At 60.6% G+C, this 16652-nt stretch overlaps 1 protein-coding gene across 4 annotated transcripts in view; it reads right to left on the reverse strand.

Moving 5' to 3' along the window:
- Positions 1-4695: 4695 nt before the first annotated feature.
- NAV1 (neuron navigator 1) overlaps positions 4696-16652 on the reverse strand; it is a 66550-nt gene continuing 54593 nt past the window's right edge. For 2 of the 4 annotated variants that reach the window (XM_041119899.1, XM_041119898.1), the window contains 18 exons: positions 16514-16591; positions 16226-16309; positions 15931-16042; positions 15150-15271; positions 14713-14721; positions 13084-13280; positions 12816-12978; positions 12501-12675; positions 12184-12281; positions 11962-12057; positions 11636-11795; positions 11301-11536; positions 11038-11192; positions 10762-10833; positions 10275-10471; positions 9624-9742; positions 9178-9375; positions 4696-8566 (listed from right to left, as the gene is read on the reverse strand). In XM_041119899.1, the coding sequence (XP_040975833.1) occupies positions 8471-8566; positions 9178-9375; positions 9624-9742; positions 10275-10471; positions 10762-10833; positions 11038-11192; positions 11301-11536; positions 11636-11795; positions 11962-12057; positions 12184-12281; positions 12501-12675; positions 12816-12978; positions 13084-13280; positions 14713-14721; positions 15150-15271; positions 15931-16042; positions 16226-16309; positions 16514-16591 (2367 nt within the window). In that variant the 3' untranslated portion in view covers positions 4696-8470. The remainder of the gene's footprint in view (positions 8567-9177; positions 9376-9623; positions 9743-10274; positions 10472-10761; positions 10834-11037; positions 11193-11300; positions 11537-11635; positions 11796-11961; positions 12058-12183; positions 12282-12500; positions 12676-12815; positions 12979-13083; positions 13281-14712; positions 14722-15149; positions 15272-15930; positions 16043-16225; positions 16310-16513; positions 16592-16652) is intronic. The other 2 variants (XM_041119901.1, XM_041119900.1) reach the window with 1 other exon arrangement.

The raw sequence follows: 16652 nt of genomic DNA on the forward strand, positions 1-16652 counted from the left end.
GTCCCGCCCGCCGTGGTTGGGGGGTTGCCAGCGGCTCGTGCGGGCGCGGCCCCGCCCCAGGGGTCTCCTCACGCCCGCCACCTCACCCCGGGCACCCCTCATCCCTCACCCCACAGCCATCACCTCACGCCCGCCACCTCACCCCGGGCACCCCTCATCCCTCACCCCACAGCCATCACCTCACGCCCGCCACCTCACCCCGGGCACCCCTCATCCCTCACCCCACAGCCATCACCTCACCCCGGGCACCCCTCATCCCTCACCCCACAGCCATCACCTCACGCCCGCCACCTCACCCCGGGCACCCCTCATCCCTCACCCCACAGCCATCACCTCACGCCCGCCACCTCACCCCGGGCACCCCTCATCCCTCACCCCACAGCCATCACCTCACGCCCGCCACCTCACCCCGGGCACCCCTCATCCCTCACCCCACAGCCATCACCTCACCCCGGGCACCCCTCATCCCTCACCCCACAGCCATCACCTCACGCCCGCCACCTCACCCCGGGCACCCCTCATCCCTCACCCCACAGCCATCACCTCACGCCCGCCACCTCACCCCGGGCACCCCTCATCCCTCACCCCACAGCCATCACCTCACCCCGGGCACCCCTCATCCCTCACCCCACAGCCATCACCTCACGCCCGCCACCTCACCCCGGGCACCCCTCATCCCTCACCCCACAGCCATCACCTCACGCCCGCCACCTCACCCCGGGCACCCCTCATCCCTCACCCCACAGCCATCACCTCACGCCCGCCACCTCACCCCGGGCACCCCTCATCCCTCACCCCACAGCCATCACCTCACCCCGGGCACCCCTCATCCCTCACCCCACAGCCATCACCTCACGCCCGCCACCTCACCCCGGGCACCCCTCATCCCTCACCCCACAGCCATCACCTCACGCCCGTCACCTGACACAGATCACCTCACCCCAGGCACCCCTCATCTGTCACCCCACAGCCATCACCTCACACCAGTCTCCCCAGCCTGTGCTGGTCTAGTCACACCAGTCACCTCTCACCAATGACCTTGCCCAGATCCCCTCACACCGGTCACCCATAGCTGCCACCACCACACCCACCACGGAGACCCACCACCCCAGCCGGGTCCCTGCCACAGCCACAGGAGATTGGGGCCAAAGGTGGGGGGGGATGGTGGCACCCACGCTGTGCCGCCCCCAGATCCAGAGGGCTCCTGGGAACCTGGCTTTGAATTTGGGGCCAAAACAGCAAGAAAAAGCTGATGGGATTTAAGTGAGGAGCCCAGGTAGGGAGCAGAGGGTGGCGGTGGCAGCCGGTTTGCCCTTGCTGTGGGTTCCCCGTCACTGTCAGTGGGGTCTCAAGTGGGGAAGGGGACCCTGGGGCACCCCTTGCTCCCCGCAGAGGAGCTGGGGACAGGGAACCTGCGGGCTCACCCCAAAGCCACCCCAGCCGGGGTTCCCCACCTCCACTTGGTGGCACGTGGGTCCCAGTGCCGCAGCCGGGACACCCGAGCCACAGCGAGAAGTGACAGGCTGCTCCAGCCAGAGCCGCTCTCAGTGGGACTGATGTCCCCGTGCCCCCACAATGGCCCAGAGCCACAACAGACTGGCTTTAATGAGCAGGCACTGCCCATCAGTTAAATTAAGAGAGGTTTGTCAGCATTCGTGCTTGGCAACACAAGCAGAGGCTGTTCCAGCTGAAGGTAGTGGTGGGCACAGGCCAGCACCGTTGCGCTGGAGGGGAGGGAAGGTAAGGTTTGGCCGGGGAATCCACACGCGCCACTGCCAGGAGAGATGGTGCCTGGAGCGGGGAGGGGGACCCTGGGGTCCCAGCCCACCTGGGAGCTGCATCACCTGAAGCCACTGCACATGCCAGGTCCCCATGCACCCTCTGGGCACTGGGTGCACCCCGGGTGCAATGCAGCTGTGGCACCTCACCCACATCCTGAAAAAATGGGATTGCCTCTAAATTGGAGATAAGGGTTTGGTGGGTGGACCACTCAATGGTTAAGGAACTGACTGGATGGCCACATCCAAAGAGTTACAGTCAATGTCTCAATGTCCAAATGGAAACCAGTAATGAGTGGTGTCCCTTAAGGGTCCATACAGGGACCAATACTATTTAATATCTTCATCAATGACATAGTGCCATCAAGTGCACCCTCAGCAAGTTTATGGATGACACCAAGCTGGGTGGTGCAGCCAATATGCTTGAGGGAAGGGATGCTACCCCGAAGGACCTGGACAGGCTGGAGGAGTGGGCCCATGCAAAGTTCGTGAAGTTCAACAAGGCAGAGTGCAAGGTCCTGCACACGGGTTGGGGCAATCCCCACTATCAGAACAGATTGAGGGAGGGATGGATGGATGGATGGATGGATTGAGAACAGCCCTGTGGAGAAGGCCTTGGGGATACTGGTGGGTGACTAATTGGACATGAGCCAGCAATGTGCACTTGCAGCCCAGAAAGCCAACCATATCCTGGGCTGCATCAGAACAAGCGTGGCCAGCAGGTCGAGGGAGGTGATTCTGTCCCTCTACTCTGCTCTCCTGAGCCCCCAACCTGGAGCACTGCATCCAGCTCTGGGGCCCCCAGCACAAGACAGACATGGACTTGTTGGAGCAGGTCCAGAGGAGGCCATGGAAATGGGCAGAGGGCTGGAACACCTCTGCTATGGAGAGAGGCTGAGAGAGTTGGCATTGTTCAGCCTGGAAAAGTGAAGGCTCCGGGGAGACCTTGCTGCAGCCCTTCCATATATAAAGGGGCTTATAAGAAAGATGAAGAGAGACCTTTTACCAAGGCCTGTAGTGGCGGGACAAGGGGGGTGGTTTAAACTGACAGAGTGTGGGTTTAGATTGGACATAGGGAAGAAATACTGTACAATGAGGGTGGTGAGGCACTGGAATAGGTTGCCCAGAGGATGTGGATGCCCCAGCCCTGGAAGTGTTCAAGGTCACGTTGGATGGGGCTTTGAGGAACCTGATCTAGCGGAAGATGTCCCTGCCCATGGTGGGGGGGTTGGACTAGGTGGTCTTTGAAGGTGCCTTCCAACCCCAACCATTCTGTGGGTCTATGAAAAAGGGCTGCATTTCCCTGGGGAGGGAGGTGCTGTTGGCACAAAGGCTGTGGGTCACCTTGGGAGGAGCTGCTGGGTGCTGCTATATCTACACTGGGTGCTGCTGTACCTAGGCTGGGTGCTGTAGCCCAGGGGTGCTGCTGCATATGCCAGGCGCTGTGCCTGAGGGATGCTGTGCCTGATGGTTGAAGTTGCACACCCGGCGCTGTTGTACACACACTGCAGTACCCGGCCAGTGCTGCTGTACATCCTGAGTGCTGTACATACATGGTGGCTGTACCCAACATGTCCAGGTGCTACTGGGGTCCCTGTGACGTGCAGCTCCCTTTCTCAGCCCTCCCAGCCTTCCACCAGCCACCCCGCACCACAGAGACACCCACGAGCTCCCACCAGCTACTGAAGGTGGGGGAAGGGACCCTGCATGGGTGCCACATCCCCGCTACAGCGCTGAGCCCATGGGTGCTGTTTCCCAAACCGATGGGACCCTCCCCTGCCTGTCACCCTTGAAACATGCAGCTGAGTTTTCCCAAACCCAGGTGTCCGGCTGAAATTGAAGAATCAGCGTCATCCTTCTGCATCCCCTCGTGCCTGGGGACCGATTCCTCCAGCTCCCTGCCTCTGCCCCATGGCTGTCAGGCTGGAAATTCCTGTGGGGCCACCACGCGTAGGGGCCAGCATGGGACTCTGCTGCTGCTGTGCTGCTGCCTGCTCTCCTGCCTGCACAGGGCCACAGAGCGAGCACAGGCTGGGGAGCATGCACATGACACATCTCAGCGGATGAGGGGCCGTGGCTTCCCAAAACCAGTCCTGCTCTCCAGGTTCAGGATAGCACCCACCGGGGTAATGAACTTATTTGAACTCACCCTCTGGACGGGAGCACGGAGCCGGTGGGAAGTGCCCTCTCCTGGCCTTGCATTGGCCACTGCAGCCTGTTACAACTCATCACCATCCTGCGATGATTTGATAGCTCCCGGAGCATCTGTCCCCACTCCAGCATCGCTCTCCGGAGTCGAAAATAGCTTTCGAGCCACCCCGGGGAGGACCGGGATCTCCCTTCCCCTCAGCTGGTATCTGCAGCCTCATCCTCACGCCCGCTGCAGGGCAGAGCACCCCGCCGCTGCTTGACGGACACTGTCCCACACCTGTCCCCCTGCGCTGCAGATGTGAGGCAGCATCTGTCACTACCGTGTCCCTTTCAAAGGGGAGATGGGGACCAGCCCTGGCAGGGCAAAAGGGGCCCAGGGGGATGCCCACCCGCCCCGAACCCCCCACTCCCCCCACACACACACACCCCGGGTATGATCTGCCCCTCCTGCCCCAGGAGAGGGCCCCCCTGCTGTCAGCATCTTGTGGAGCTGCCAGGATTTCAAACCAGGAGCATTTCTGCACGCTCCAGACTTAACAGGAGCGCAATCCTGGAAGAGGAGTGCCAAAGCGCTAAAACCGCTCTCAGCGTCTTGCAGAACAGCCCAGATTTCAAACAAGGAACATTTCTACAAAGCCCCCCTTCCTGGATTTTGGCCACAGAGGATAGGGGTGGATGTGCAGCGGTACAAGCACAACTGTCCTACCCCTCTCCAGCGCAGGGACAGGCCCGCAGTCTCCCGGACACAGGACCAGCAGCCAGGCAGTACAGGAGATAACTTTATTGAATCCAATGGTGTTAGACAGACGACCGAGAAGAGACATGCCAGTTGGTGCGGGCAGCGTGGGCAGCAGGAGCTGACTTGGTGCAGGGCTGGATTTGTTTCTGTCTTTCATAATATCCTCAAGCCTTTTCCTGGCTTCCTTTTATACTTCTTTTAAAATTTCTTTTAAGTAAAAACAACTAATCGTGGAAAGAGTCCAGATGGTGTTTGTTCCCTATGATTGTTCCCGCAGCTATGTACAATGTGGGGTTGGGTCTCAACATCAGGTATAAAATGGAGCAAGTTTACAAACTTGGAGGATGCAAGGAGAAAGCAAAGACAGACAGGCGAGAGCAGTAGAAATCTGGACCAAAATCTTAAAGAGAAATTTAAAAAGTGCTATAAAACCCCTCGGCAGGAATACCATGCAGTTAAGAAACACAAAACCCAGTCAATTACACAGATCATCTAAAACAGGAATTTGTCCATTTCGTCCTTTATTTAATTAAAAAAAGGTTGTTTGTTTTTAATAGAAAAAAGCTAAAATTGTAAGGTTCAGGCCGCCGGGCGGCAGCAGCTCGAGGGGGCAGGAGGGTGAGGCGCTGGTGTCTCCCAGCTCCAGCCCCTCAGGAGGGCTCCTGGCATTCCCAGGGGCCATGGGCACCTTTGGGGGCAACCTGCACCTTTGGAGGTGGCAGGAACCCTTGGGGGCAGCAGGCACCATTGGAGGTGACAGGCACCCTTGGGGGTTGATGGGCACCTTTGGGGGTGATGGCCACCGTTGGGGGCAGCAGGCACCTTTGGGGGTAGCACAGGGACGAGTTAGTGCAAACCTTGGACCCGTCCCTCTGGGGACAGAGGGGGTCAGCCCACAGACACTGGCAGCACTGGGGGACACCCAGTCCCCAGCCCCCCCAGACAGCTGCCACGCTTGGGGACACGGGGTGCTTGGCGTAAGCCAGGAGGAACCCATCAGGTCCCATCCTCTCCAGCTAGGTAAGCCCAGCAAAAGCCCCCCACCATGTACCAGCCCAGGGCACGCCTGCTGGCATAGCCCTCGCCCTTCCTGTTCCCCATGAGGATTCCTCCCGATTTACAACGGAGTGTGCCACTCGCCTCCAGCATGCCCCGGCTGAGGTTACAGGGCAATGGGCAACCCCGCACCGGGGAAGGATGGGGCAAACCTGCAGGAAACAGGCTGGGGGACACCCAGCAGTGCAGCCCCAAGCGAGCCGGTGACGGGGACAGTTTGGTCAACGTTTTAGTGGCTCCCTGGGTGTCAGAAAAGAAAGTCAGGCCCAGTCAAGGCTGCCTGCAGGCCGTACGACGTGAGGAGTGCATGAGCCCTCTCCACCCACAGGACTCCTCAGGGCACCCGGGCACAGCATTGCCCAGACATGGAGCAGCCCCCAAAGGTGCATCATGCCCTTTCCTGCCCTGGGCAACAGAGCCCCGAGGAGGATGAGAGGGGCTGGAGGGGAGAGCCAGGTCCCCACCACTGGCCTCGAGCAGCTGCTGAGCCGGTGTCTCGTACAATCAGAAAAGAAGTCAGCACAGCACAGTTATCACAGAGTACAAAAAAAAAAAAAAAAAAAGGAAAGAGGCACAGGGCCAAGCCCCACCAACTCACGCAGGGCATTCGACTACAGATCTATTTACAGCAAGTCCTTAGCCGACAGCGGCAACACAAGAGAAGGCAAAGAGAAAAGCCCTAGCGTCCAAGCCAGCGTGGGGAGGGACATCCCTGTGCAAAGGGGCCGGGCTGGCCGGCCCCGGGTGGCAGTGGGGAGACGGCGGGGAGGCTGTTGGACAGACAGAGAAGTGAGCACCACAGGGCGCACGCGCCACGGCCAGGATGCGCCGGGCGGCAAGGCAAGATGCACCGGCCGAGAGAGCACCAAGGGCAGAGGTGGCGGCTGCCTCCGAGCGGCACTGGCGGCAAGGCCAGGCGGTGGAGGAGATGCCTGTTTTGGAGGGTTGTGAGGCGTCCCTGAAGGCCGCACCAGCCGCGGCACGGGGAGGGGCTGAGGCTGCCTAGCCCCCAGCCTGGCAGGGCTCAGCAGACAGGACCCTGGGGTCACCTCTCCCCAAAAGGCTCTCCAGGGCCCCAGCTGAGTGCGGGAGCTGAGCTGGATGGCAGCAGAGAAGAGCCGGCAGGCCACAGAGCCCAGCTGGGCTCAGGGAGGGAGGTGCTGGCCCAGCAGAGCACACTGCAGCCATGCTTGGGGACAGGCAGCTGAGGGGTACTCAAGGCAGCAGCCCCAGCTTGGCCATGCTCAGGCCAGTCCTGTCCCATGCCAGCCAAGCTGGTTTTGGGGACAGGCATAGGACACTGCAGCTGGAGCAGGCTGTGACAGCGCTAGCCCAAGACCCATGTGCCCCCTTCCTGCACGGCCGAGGATTAAGGCACCGCGGCAGCACCGGGGCTGATCCCCTCCGTGCCAGGAGCCTTGCCTGTGGCATTGCACGGTAGGGCTAAGAGGACACAGGGCAGCCCTAGCTGTCCCCAGAGCACCGACATGGGGCACAGCGAGACTCTCCCAGGCCATAGGGCGCAGGAAGGCACAGGGCTTTGGGGAGCCAGTGGCATGGGGACTACCCCCAGGCGTGGCTCACCAACCTGCACCCCCAGGCCTGGCAGTGCCGAGGGGACATTGAGCAGGTCATGCCTCCCACCACTGAGGGGACAGAGCAAGCATCCAGCTGCCCAGGCATGGGGCAGCAGCACCCTCCCATGCCCAGGCCTCAGCATCCTCAGAGGGGGATGCCCCGTGGCATTCTGACCTGGTGGGAGACCCCAGCCCCAGGGCCAGACTCTGCCTTGGTGCTTCTGGGGATGGGGGAGCCACCGGGTGAGGGGCTGCTCCGGGAGCATCCCGCTGCCACCAGCTGCCAAGTACCCTCTCAGCCAAGCTGTGAGGCCCCAGAAGGTGGGTTCAGGGACTGGAGATCGTCCAGTGAGCACCAGTTTCGTGACAGAGGTGGTTTGAGTGGTGGAACCAACAGCTGCAAAAGAAACCAAAGGGCAAGGGCGCTGCTTACAGGGAAGCAGTGGGCACCGGGCCACGGGCTCCAGGCCAGGAGAGTGAAGAACCAGAACAAAAAAGGGACCAAAGTGAAGTCTGGACTCAGCCAAAGGAAAATGGGAGGGGGGGGAAACAAAATAAAATAACCAAAGCAGGGTTTATTGGGCTGTCCTGGTCGCAGCGGCTGCCATGCAGGTGAAACAGGGAACGTACAAAGACAGGGGGGAGAGCCGCACTCCTCCTCGGCCAGCGCTTCCCACAGCAGCGGCTCCCTCGTCGCCTGCCCTCAGCTACACCTGGCTGGGTGGAGAGGGAGCTGGAGACCCTCATGCCCGCACTCTCGTCCTGCAACCACACACTCCTCCTGTGGCCCCCAGCTTTGGCCCAGGCGGCTCCCACGGGGTCCCTGCCCCACGCAGGGGCCTTCCTGTGGCTCCCGGGAGCTGGGGTTCAGCCACATCAGTCGCCCTGGCCCCAAAGCCCGAGAGTTTGCAATAGAGACAGAAAAAAAAAAACCAAGAAGAGAAACCAGGATTCTCCTACCCCCAGGGTCAGGAGGGGAGATGGCACCTCACGCTCTCCCACCGATGGGCCGAGCTTCCCCACACTCCACTGGGATGTGCCGGAGCCCCGGTTCCTCTCCGCTCGCTCGCCAGCCCTGCGCTCCGGGACACCAAAGGAAAAGGAGAGCAGCCTGGCAGGAGCGGTGCCTGGCGGCAGCTCCCCTCCACCTGGGCCGGCATGTCCGGGCCTCACAGAGTCGACTGCAGGTCGGGATCCACCATGGTCTCGCGGTCCGGAGACTCGATGTAGTTGGCGGCTTCCTGGAGCTTCAGCAGCATGGCCATCTGCGGGGAAAGGAGCATGGCACCAAGCCCAGGGGGGATGAGAGGTCCACAGATACCCTGGGGATGCCAAGGCCACTTGGCCCTCCTTGCCCTCCCATACAAATCAGCCACCCCAAGCAGCTCCTTAGAGAGTAACGCAAAGCCCAGAGATGCTGCAAAATCCCTCCCTGTCATCAGGATCTGGCCTTGGGCACAGCTGGGATGCTCAAGGATAAGCATGCCAAAGCAGTGTGGAGGGACAGGCTCTGGCACATCAGCTGGCATCATCCGTGGCACCCTGCTGTCTGCTAGCAGCCTCTCCAGGTGACACACCAGGACATGTACGTGAAAGCCCCAGTCTGCATGTGCCTGCGTGTGTGGATGTGATGCCTCGTGGAGCGCCATGCCGTGCCCATTCACTGGCACATCACAATGTGCCTGGGTGTTGCAGCCTGCCAGTGCCACCATCCCGCATCCACCTCTCCTCCCAGGAGTGCAAAATGTTTCTGCATCCCCAAATAAGGCTTTTTACACTGAAAAAATAACTGGGAGAGTGAAGCTCCACCTTGCTCTCCCCTCTCCACCAGCCCAACCTGGCCAACCTCCCGGTGCACAGCACAGCAGGGCCATACCAAAGGGTCTGAGTCCAGGGAGCTGGGTGTCGTGTCTTTGACGGTGCGCTCCTCGGGAGGGGAAACGGTGCTGTGGGGCCCAATAGTGGGTGGAGGCAGGTGGTACAGCTTGGACTGGTCCTGCTGCGCTGATGGCCAGGGCAGGGTGTCCCGCACCCACTCCACGGGGTCCTCCCAGGCTGCCTTCTGTCCGTGGACCTGCAGGCAGGGAGCAAGCAGCAGCCACCTCTTCAGCACATGCCAGAGCTGGCAACGTCACACCCTGAGCCCCCCCAGGACAGTGCTATGTCCTGCTGCAGCCACAGGGCAGGGCAGGGACTGACAGAGATGCCACCTGTGCCCAAAATCCCAGCGCCTCCCCTCTCCCCGTCCTGTTAGACTGCTGCATCAGCATGTCCCCAAGCACCACTGGCTTGCATCCCCACGTGCCAGGCAGCTCTGGGTACCTTGAGCCCATCTTTTGCCCCCTCTTGCAGGTAAGGGATGATGGAGTTGTTCCACAGGTCAATGAACCAAGTCCGGAAATCCTCAATTCCAATGGGGCAGGACAGGAAGAAGCAGGGACCTGTGGGGGGAAGGCAGAGAGTGAAAATGGGAGCTGGGTCCCCCTACTTCAGTCACTGGCTCCGTGGCAGCAGAGCACCAAGACAGGCAACCCTGGCTGTGCAGGGTGCCCTGGGCCCAACCACCTCCTGGTAGCATCGCCCAGGCAGCATCAACCTGACACACATAGGCAAAAAGCAAGCTATCAGGCAAGGAATGGGGCTGCTATGTTCCGTCTACCCCCCAAAATCATGGTGAGGGAAAGGAAGACCTGCCTGGGAAAACATGGCTCTTCTGTGCCCAACGAAGGATGCCCGTAAGACGAGCAGCCTTGGCTGACACCATGGTGACAGCTCCTATAGGGCATGGAAATAAATGCCACCCAGGCAAAAGCAACATTTGTATGCATTGCCCACCGGCTTTTGGTTGTGTGGGACTGGGAGACACAGGGCAGCACGTCAGCTCCCCAGGCTCCTTTGGGAGGGTTTTGCCCCTGTCCCTGGGCGCTCCCAGCAGCCCAAGGTAGAGGAGGGAGATGCGCAGTAAGGCCGTACCGATGAGGAAGTCAGAGGTGCTGTGTTTCTCCAGGAAGGTGTGCAAGTGGTACCAGAGCTTGGGCACCCAGTCCAGCACACGCAGCAGCTCCTCCTTATTGGCATTGATGTCTGTGTCCGACTCCAGCAGCTTCCGCCGCAGGTAGCGTACCAGAAAGCCGTTGGCTGGCTCCACATTGTTCGAGAAGGTCAGCATCCTGGGGGAAAGACTCAGGTGTTCAGGGCTGGGTCTCCATACAAGCTGCCCTATTCCCCAGTACCCTCAGGGGACTTCCTAGCACCCCCACACTGCATGTGCCCAAGGTTGGGGCATCAGGTCCTTCTGGGATGGCAAGGACAGGGCTGGGGCTCGGTCCTTGGTACTCATCAGGGTCCCCAATCACAGGATGTGTCCCCATCCTGTGGACTGCACAGGGGCAGGAGTGATGGCCTATGCTCCCCCTGCCAGCCCCACAGGGATGTTCCCCAGGGATGTTATGATTCCCACCTGAAGCTGAGATGGAGGCCATGGTTTGGGGTCATCTTCACAGGCTGGTTGGTGGTCCCAATGATGTAGGGGCTGAGTGAGTGACAGAGAGAGACAGGATCCATGAAAAAAAGCACGCTGCATCACCCCCACCCATAGCGGAGCAGATCTGAGCAGAGCAGACATGCACAGCCATGCAGCCTCATGTCCACGAGCCCAGGGATCTTGCCAAAAGCAGTGGGGAGCATGTGTGTGCCTGGGAGACCGCGCCGGAGGAGGGTGCAGTTGGGCTCTCACCATTTGTGGTACTTGCAGGTGAGCGCGCCGTTGACGAGCTCACTGATGGAGCCTGCCTCGCTGAGGTCGTCCAGGAGGATCACCAGTGGCACGTCTGCCGTGCCTGTCTCCCGGTCGATCTGGTTGGCCAGGTTGGAGAGGTACAGCTGCAGGTCCTGCAATGAATGGGACAGGTGTCACATGTGGGGGCCATGGCATGGCTGCCAACAGGGACTGCAGCACCAGTACCAACAGGGACACTTCAGGCTGCTGTGTGCTCTCACCTTGCAGGACTGCTGGTGCATGTTGAAGGTGCTGACAATGCCCTCGGTGACATCCCGACCCGAGCGCTCCACCAGGTACTCAGCCAGGCGGTTGGTCAGGTAGGTCTTGCCTGTGCCACTAGGTCCCGAGAGGATGAGCCGCCGGTGCTTCAGCAGGAGACTGATATAATGCTGCATCATGGGCTTGGGGATGAGCGTCTCAAACACTAGGCTGTCCACACACTTCTCCTTCAAGCCTGCAGGCAAGGGGAGGGGTGAGGGTCCTGCTCACAGCCTGCGACACCACGAGACAGAGGGAAGATGGAACAGTGATGGAGCTTCTCCACCACACTGACCTTTGAGAGTCACAACGATGCTGGTCAGGCCCCGGCGGCACAGTGGCAGCTCTGGTGGTTCTGTGTCCAGGACCCGCTTGATGTGGCTGATACTGTAGCCGTAGACAGACTCAGTGCTGAGCCCCAGCGTGGAAGCAGGATCCATCTTGGTGATGTAATCCTACATGGACAAGGACAGGACTGTCAGTGCCCCCGACGGCTGGCAGGGAGCAAGCAGTGCTCAGCAGCCCCAGGAGACCCTGGTAAGGACCTGGGCCAGGGAGCATCAGGCATGGTGGAGCAGTGTAAAAGGATGGCTCTCAAAAGAGGGGTCCTCACACTCCTACCTTGAAGACCTGGCAGACAGCCTCATCCAGCATCTTCCAGTCCACCTTCCCGCTCACCTTGGTCCAGCCCAGGAAAAACTCCTGCTGCTTGAGGTCCTAGAAGCCAAGACAGAGATGTGCAGAGTTAGGGCACTGCATCCAGCCCCAGAGAGGCATTCTCTGCCCCTTGTCCAGGGTCATGGCACTGGGACAGGTCAGGCTCACCATACAGCCCACACTTACCCCCTTGATGATGTGCTGGGGCGGCATGCGCACCACAATCCTCAGCGTCAGCTCGTCCTTCTGGGTGCCAGCGCTGACAGCGTCCATGGGGGACACATCTAGGGACGGAGCAGTGAGGCTGTGCCGGCAGGGAGAGCCAAGCCACCGGGCCTGACCATGCCCAGCTTGAGCCAAATCTTGCTGCAGCTGATCGTGGCACTGGTGGCGCGACAGATCCCCATACACAGCTACATCCAGGTGAGCAGCAGCACATTCCCACCACACACACGTGTCTGTCCCAGACCTTCCCCATCTGCCAGCAGCTCTGTCACCCCTACCTGCATCCCCCAGGCTGGGGCTGAAAGCGTGGCCAAGGGTGAGACCCAGGGAGCGCCGTGGTGAAGAGGAGGCCGACGTGCTCGTGACATGGCTGGGAACGGAGCCTGGCACTGCCGACGGTCCCGGAGCCACTTTGAGCCGGTCATTCTCAGCCTTCAGGAGATCCACCTCCAGCTGGGGGAGAACCAGTTAAGGCACAGGGTGAGGAGCTGGACGCTGGCAGCATCCCAGGGCTGCAGCACGGCTGTGGGGGCACAGGGACTGTGGCCACCCAGGTCCTCAGAGCCAGCCAGACTTCTGGCAGTGGTCCTCACCTGCATGTTGTGCATGGTCTCCCGCAGCTGCTCCAGCTGGTGGGCTGAGTTGAGGGCCTCCAGGCGGATGTCCGTCAGCTTCATCTCCTTCTCCCACAGCTCTGACCGCAGCTCTGACACCTCCTTCTTCTCCGGCTCACCCTCACCGTGAGCCTGGAAGAGCCTGGGCCAAGGGAGAGACAGAGTCTTGCACGCATCCAGGGCAGGAGCCTGCAGCCCTCATGACCAGCCCTCCCCACCCCGTGCCGCCTGCCCTGGCCCCACGTACTCAGCCGTGTCGATGCCCACAGAGGAGGACGTGGAGGATTTGATGGAGGGCGAGGCAGTCTCTGTGGAACCATGCTGCAGCTTGGGAGAGGAGGGGGCCGATGAGTCCGGCGTGGCGATCTCCTCAATGTCCGAGTAGGATGAGGCCGATTTGGGTCCCTTCTTGATGCTGAAGGCCTTGTTGAAGGAGCTGCGTAGCTACAGGATACAGAAACGCTCATTAGGGACAGCCCAACAGTGCAGCCTTGCAAGCAGAGACCTGGCCCGGTCCTGCCCCAGAGCCCCTGTCTTCCCAGGACCCACAGACAATATGAGCTGGGACCAGTAACACCACATCCATCACTGAGGCAGCAGTGTACCCTACCACTGCCCCGGGGAAGGCACCAGCCTGACCCTGCTCTGCTGGCACAGCTGACAGATCAGGGCACACAGCCCTTTGTGCAACATTCCAGCCCTAGCCTGGACGGCACCAAACAGCCCCACACAGTGGGACTCATTGTCCTGGCCAGGCTTTACCCAGCCCTGCCACCTGCCAGCACCCACATCAGGGTGTTCAGGCACTGCACCAGCACCCTGGTCCATCAGGAAGGGCTGACTCCATCCTCACATTCAGCCCACCACAGTCATCCCAGCAAGTGGCATTTAGGGGGACATCCCCTCCTCCAGCCACTGAAGAGCCGGCATCCTGGTGCAAGGGGACAATTTCAGCCCCACACCCCCCTCTGCCCTGTGGGGTCACCCTGGAAATGCAGAGGGCCAGCCAGCCCTCCGTGAGACGTCACCCGGGGTCCCAGCTGGGCATGCAGCATGCACACAGCACACACAGAGTAGTGGGCGGGTGAGCAGCGTGCCAAGGCCAGGGAGGAGGGATGGACACTGCGCAGGGGCCAAACCGGGACTGGGTCCCGTTTATGAACCACCAGCCTGCGAGACAGCAGCAGGACAGGCACCCTGGGCTCACACTGTGTCCCCTGGAGGGCCAGGGCCTGGTCCGAGGGGAGGTGGGAGGAAGACAGGATGGAGAACAGACAGGATCCAGTGCAACTCCCACAGGCACCAGGCAGGCTGGTCTGGTGTATCCCCAAAAGCAAGTATTGCCTTTCAGCATAAAAAACCAGGTGGGTGTCAGGCTCTGCTGATGGCAGGACAGCAAAGGAGCACTGGGACCCACATGGGTCCTGACAGGGACAGAGCCATTTGGGGTCACATCAGGCCAGCCATGGCAATGCAGATATGGGAAGCACCACACCCCAGTGCCACAGGCAGGGCTACAGCAAGGTCCCCATCCCAGAAGATCTGGCTACAGGCACTCAGGAGAATGCCCATCTTCCCCAGGCAAGAAGAGGACTTTTGCCATCCATGGCACAGGTCCCCATCCGAGCCCTTCCTGCTGCCTCAGGGTCGTCTGGGGCAGTTCAGCCCCTCCATGTGGGTGCTTATTTTGGCCTTAACATTAAAGGAAGCAGCCAAGGTGCACACAGCCCGGCTGGGGGCCCCGGGATGGCCCGTGCTGGGGGTTAGTGCCAGTGGGATGGATGGAATGGGTAGTGTTATGAGCACCGTCCCGCAAAATGAAGCGAGGGCCCTGGCTGGGCACAGCATGGGGTGGAGGGGACAGCATAGGACTTACCTCATACACCTGGAAAAAAAGGATTGAGGTCAGCATAGGGGGAGAGAAACAAAACAAAGCAAGACTTAATTGTGCGTCCAGCACAGAGCTGCTTGGTGCAGGGAAGGGGCTGCCTGGCCGAGGTGTCCGGCCCCCCCCGCACTGCCAGAGCCTGTGTGGGCGGAAGGAAGATGTGGGGAAAAAACAAGGAAGCAGGCGTGCAGGACCAGGGCCGGAAAGCTCCCAGAGGGGCTGGAGAAGTCCTGGCCAACATGTCAAGACACAAATCCATGGTTGCTACACGCTCCTCACCAGTGCTGTCCCCAGGGGACAGAGTGGACCAACACCACAATGCCAAGGTAGACCAAGAGCAGCTGGCTCACGGGGCTGACCCTGGCCAGACCCTGCCAGTGGCTCCCCAAGCCCCACTCCTCCTCCCAGTGCCCCATTCAACCCACCCAGCTCTTCTTCTTCTTCTTCTTGGCATCAGCGTCCTTGCTGCTGCCGATGCTGGAGTGGCTGGTGATGCTGTTGAGGCTGGAGATGCTGTCAGAGGAGTTCTGCCGTTTGATGCGTAGCTCTGGGGCCAGCAAAAGAAGTGGAAAAGATCAAGAAAGGAGGTATCAGCAAACTGTGTCTGCCCAAACGCCAGAGCAACCTGCACTCTCCTCCCTGCACCCCTTCCCTTCTCCCACCCAAACACCTTCTGAGCTCTCGGAGCCACCTCGTAAGATGACATGGGGCTCGGACACCACACGGGCACTGCCATTCCGGACAGTGACCTCAAATCCCAGGGAGATGCCCAGAGCACACATTGTTCTGCTCATCCCACGCCACCTCCCTGCCAGCGCCTTGCACTCATACTGGGGTTTTGGGGCTAGAAACAGCACTCATGGGAACAAAGCCAAGATCAGCAGCCAAAACTGGGCTGTCGGCAAAGGGCCCAGTGAGGAGGTGTCCCAGGGAGGATGACCATCCCGTTCCCCCCACACACCAGCACTGAGACCTCCTGCAGTGACAGCTCTGGCTGTCTGACCCTGGCTTCTGATGCTCAGGAGTCCCAGGTGGGGAAGAGCTGCTGCCTGGGGGACGCTGCCTCCCGTGTGAACACTTTATGTGAGCGAGGTGTGCTCTGGGGCTCTATGCCAGCCCCGGGCAGGAGCAGCCCAGCTGGGTTTGGGCAAGTAGCTCAGGAAAAGCTGCATCCCTGTGGTCGGGGGCTGCAGCACCATACCTCACCTTTGGGGGTGACATCAGTGCCGTTCAGGGCACCCTGGATCACAGCTTGGGCCTCCGAGTTCTTCTTCTTCAGGAAGTCGATGGTCTCTCGCAGGTCCAGCAGCTCCGTGTCCTGGGGGAGCAGAGCCAGGAGGCATAGAGTGCATCCTGATAGCGCAGGGCCCACCCCGAGAGCACCCGTGGGGCGGGCAGTGCCGCAGCAGGTTCACCCAAGTCCAGGATCCCTCAGCCCCACGAACACCCTCCTGAACCACCAGTGACCCCAATGCCCACTCGGCACTCCGACAGCACCCACCTTCTCCTCTGCGGTCTCGGCCAAATGTCGCAGACGGGATGTCATGCTCACCAGGCTCTGCTCAAAAGCTGCTACCAAGTTGGCCTGAGAGAAGTGGAGAAACAGGTGAGCACCCACGCCTAGGCAAGCACCCATGGCTAGGTGAGCACCTGCTGCCAGGAGTGGGATGCAAGAGACTGGAGAGGGGAAAATCAAGGCTCTTGTGGGCGCAGGCCAGCACCAGCCCCACACACTGCAGAGACAGAGCGGCGTGTCCTGCAGCGGGCAGTGGCTCCCGCGGGGACTCACATTAGCAGATAGCTGGGACGTCAGGGTGGCCACCTTCTCCTGCGAGGACTCCAGCTCACGGCGCAGCTTGCGGATTTGCTGTGGGAAGAGAGTGGAGGGAGTAAGAGGGGTCAGGCGCTCACCCTTGCCATGGTGGCAG

This window comes from Aquila chrysaetos, chromosome 24 (assembly GCF_900496995.4).
Source record: "Aquila chrysaetos chrysaetos chromosome 24, bAquChr1.4, whole genome shotgun sequence".
Classification (NCBI taxonomy): Eukaryota; Metazoa; Chordata; class Aves; order Accipitriformes; family Accipitridae; genus Aquila; species Aquila chrysaetos.